We start from the raw sequence: 2,121 nt of genomic DNA, 5'->3' as shown, positions 1-2,121 counted from the left end.
CCCAAGCCCCCTAGTCTATGATACCGTATCAGCGTTAAGGCCAACTTCCCTGTAATCCCCTTAACCAATCATGTAACACCAAGGCTTGAAAAGCCCCACTTGCGATTTTGGCCTTTATAAACCCTGTATCCTAAAGAGTCGGGGCCACCATGTTCCTCCAGTTACTGGGGAACTGACGGTCCTTGCTCTAGAGCTTGAACAATAAAAGACCTTGTGTGAATTGCATCTGGCGGGTCTCTGGTGGTCTACGGGGGTCCGCGCAACTTGGGCATAACAAAACTTCATGTTTATTAAAGGTAAAAAATTGAGCAGAAATGTTGTAATAAATGACCTCAGAGACAAAGACAGCGAAACAGATCTGCGCTAGGTCAACAGCATCTGGCTGTGCAATGACACGTAGCTGCCCTGTTATCTGCAGCTCACAGTAGCATTTCTGGTAAATAAACACAGAGTGTCTCAAGTAACACTAACCGCCCTCCAAAAGCATAGTATTGTCAAGAGCACGCCTTGGCTTGGCTGAGTATAGCTCTCATCAGAAAAAGAGCACAGGGCGAAGAGGCGACAAGTGATGAAGAAGTTTGCGCTTTCCTCAGCCGCCTTCTCTTCCTCTCCCCAGCAATCTTCCCAGCGCCCCCTTCACTTCTTTGTTCCTTAGACTGTAGATGAGAGGATTCGCTGTGGGTGCGACCACAGAGTAGAAGAGAGAAATGAATTTCCCTTGGTCCTGATTACTGCTCTTAGCTGGAAGCAGATACCCATAGATAGCTGAGCCATAGAAGAGGAACACGACGAGCAAATGGGAGAGGCACGTATTAAAGGCCTTCCGACGTCCCTCCGCAGAGCGCATCTTCATCACTGCCTGAGCAACGAAGGAGTACGACATGAGGATGATGCTGAGCGGGACAGCGGTGAAGAAGGTGCAGACCCCATTGAGCACAGCCTCGTTGAGACTCGTGTCTCCGCAGGCTAATTTAATCATGGCGGGCACCTCACACAGGAAGTTGTCCACCCTGCGGTGTCCGCAAAATGGGAGCTGCAGAGTGAATGTCGACTGAATCACAGAGTTGCCTAAGCCCCCCAACCAGCTGAGAGCGGCCAGCAGCCAGCAGAGCCGCGGGTTCATGACGCTCATGTAGTGCAGGGGCCGGCAAACTGCTATGTACCGATCAAACGCCATCACCAGGAGTAATATGGCCTCAGTAGCCCCCAGCCAAAGGAAGACATACAGTTGAGTTACGCATCCGCCGTAGCTGATTGTCTTGTCTGGCCCCCATAAGTTCTTCAGCATTTGGGGCACTGAACTGGTAGTGAAGGCGAGGTCCAGGGAGGAGAGGTTGCTGAGGAAGAAGTACATGGGCGTGTGCAGCCGGGCGTCAAGGCGGGAAAGCAAGATGATGGTTGAGTTCCCAACCAGGGTCACCAAGTAAGAGGAGAAGATGACTACAAAAAAGACCATCTCCAGCTGGGGATGGTCAGATATTCCCAACAGAACGAAGCTCCCAGAGGAGCTGTTGCTGTCGGCTTCCATCGCCAGGTGCCTCAAGTCACCGGAAGCCTGCTCTGGGAAACTTCTGTGGGAAAAGCAAGGGAAGAGGCAGCTACTGCTAAAGCTGCATCCACAGTGTTCTTGAGGCTCCACAGTTAAGTACCAATCCAGCCTTTCTGGGCACAAGCTTTCGTGCAATCCCTGGTGCTCAGTTGAGTCGGGGTGTCAGCATGCACCTAGCACAGAGACAAAGGGAATGTCTCATGAAGACAGACCGCTCTTTAGTGTGGAGCTGTGGTGTGGCAGGAGAGAGGGGAGCTGCCAAGTTAGAATCAGATGCAGAAAGCCAGGAGTGTTGGCGCCTGCCTTTAATCCCAGCGCTCAGATGTCAGAGGCAGGCAGATCGCTATGAATTTGAGGCCAGCCTGGTCTACAAAGTGAGTCCAGGACAACCAAGGCTACACAGAGACACCCTGACTGGAAAAACTAAAAAAAAAAAAAAAAAAAAAAAAAGAAAGAAAGAAAAGAAAAAAGAAAAAAGAAAAAGAAAAAGAAAGAAAGAGATAAGGACATCCAAAGCACAAATTTCTTCAGCAAACTTTTGATCTGGGGGAAACACAACCCTGACTTTGGAG

The 2,121-nt window shown here is 50.2% G+C and overlaps 1 protein-coding gene across 1 annotated transcript; it reads right to left on the bottom strand.

Moving 5' to 3' along the window:
- Positions 1–589: 589 nt before the first annotated feature.
- LOC127208526 (olfactory receptor 15-like) lies at positions 590–1,528 on the bottom strand. Its single transcript, XM_051168019.1, has one exon. The coding sequence runs from the start codon at positions 1,526–1,528 to the stop codon at positions 590–592; it is 939 nt and encodes a 312-aa protein (XP_051023976.1).
- Between the last annotated feature and the right edge of the window lie 593 nt (positions 1,529–2,121).

The sequence above is a fragment of the Acomys russatus genome, chromosome 25 (assembly GCF_903995435.1).
Source record: "Acomys russatus chromosome 25, mAcoRus1.1, whole genome shotgun sequence".
In the NCBI taxonomy this organism is placed as follows: Eukaryota; Metazoa; Chordata; class Mammalia; order Rodentia; family Muridae; genus Acomys; species Acomys russatus.
The sequence above is the reverse complement of the archived record's forward strand: the minus strand, read 5'-3'. Positions and strand labels throughout refer to the sequence as shown.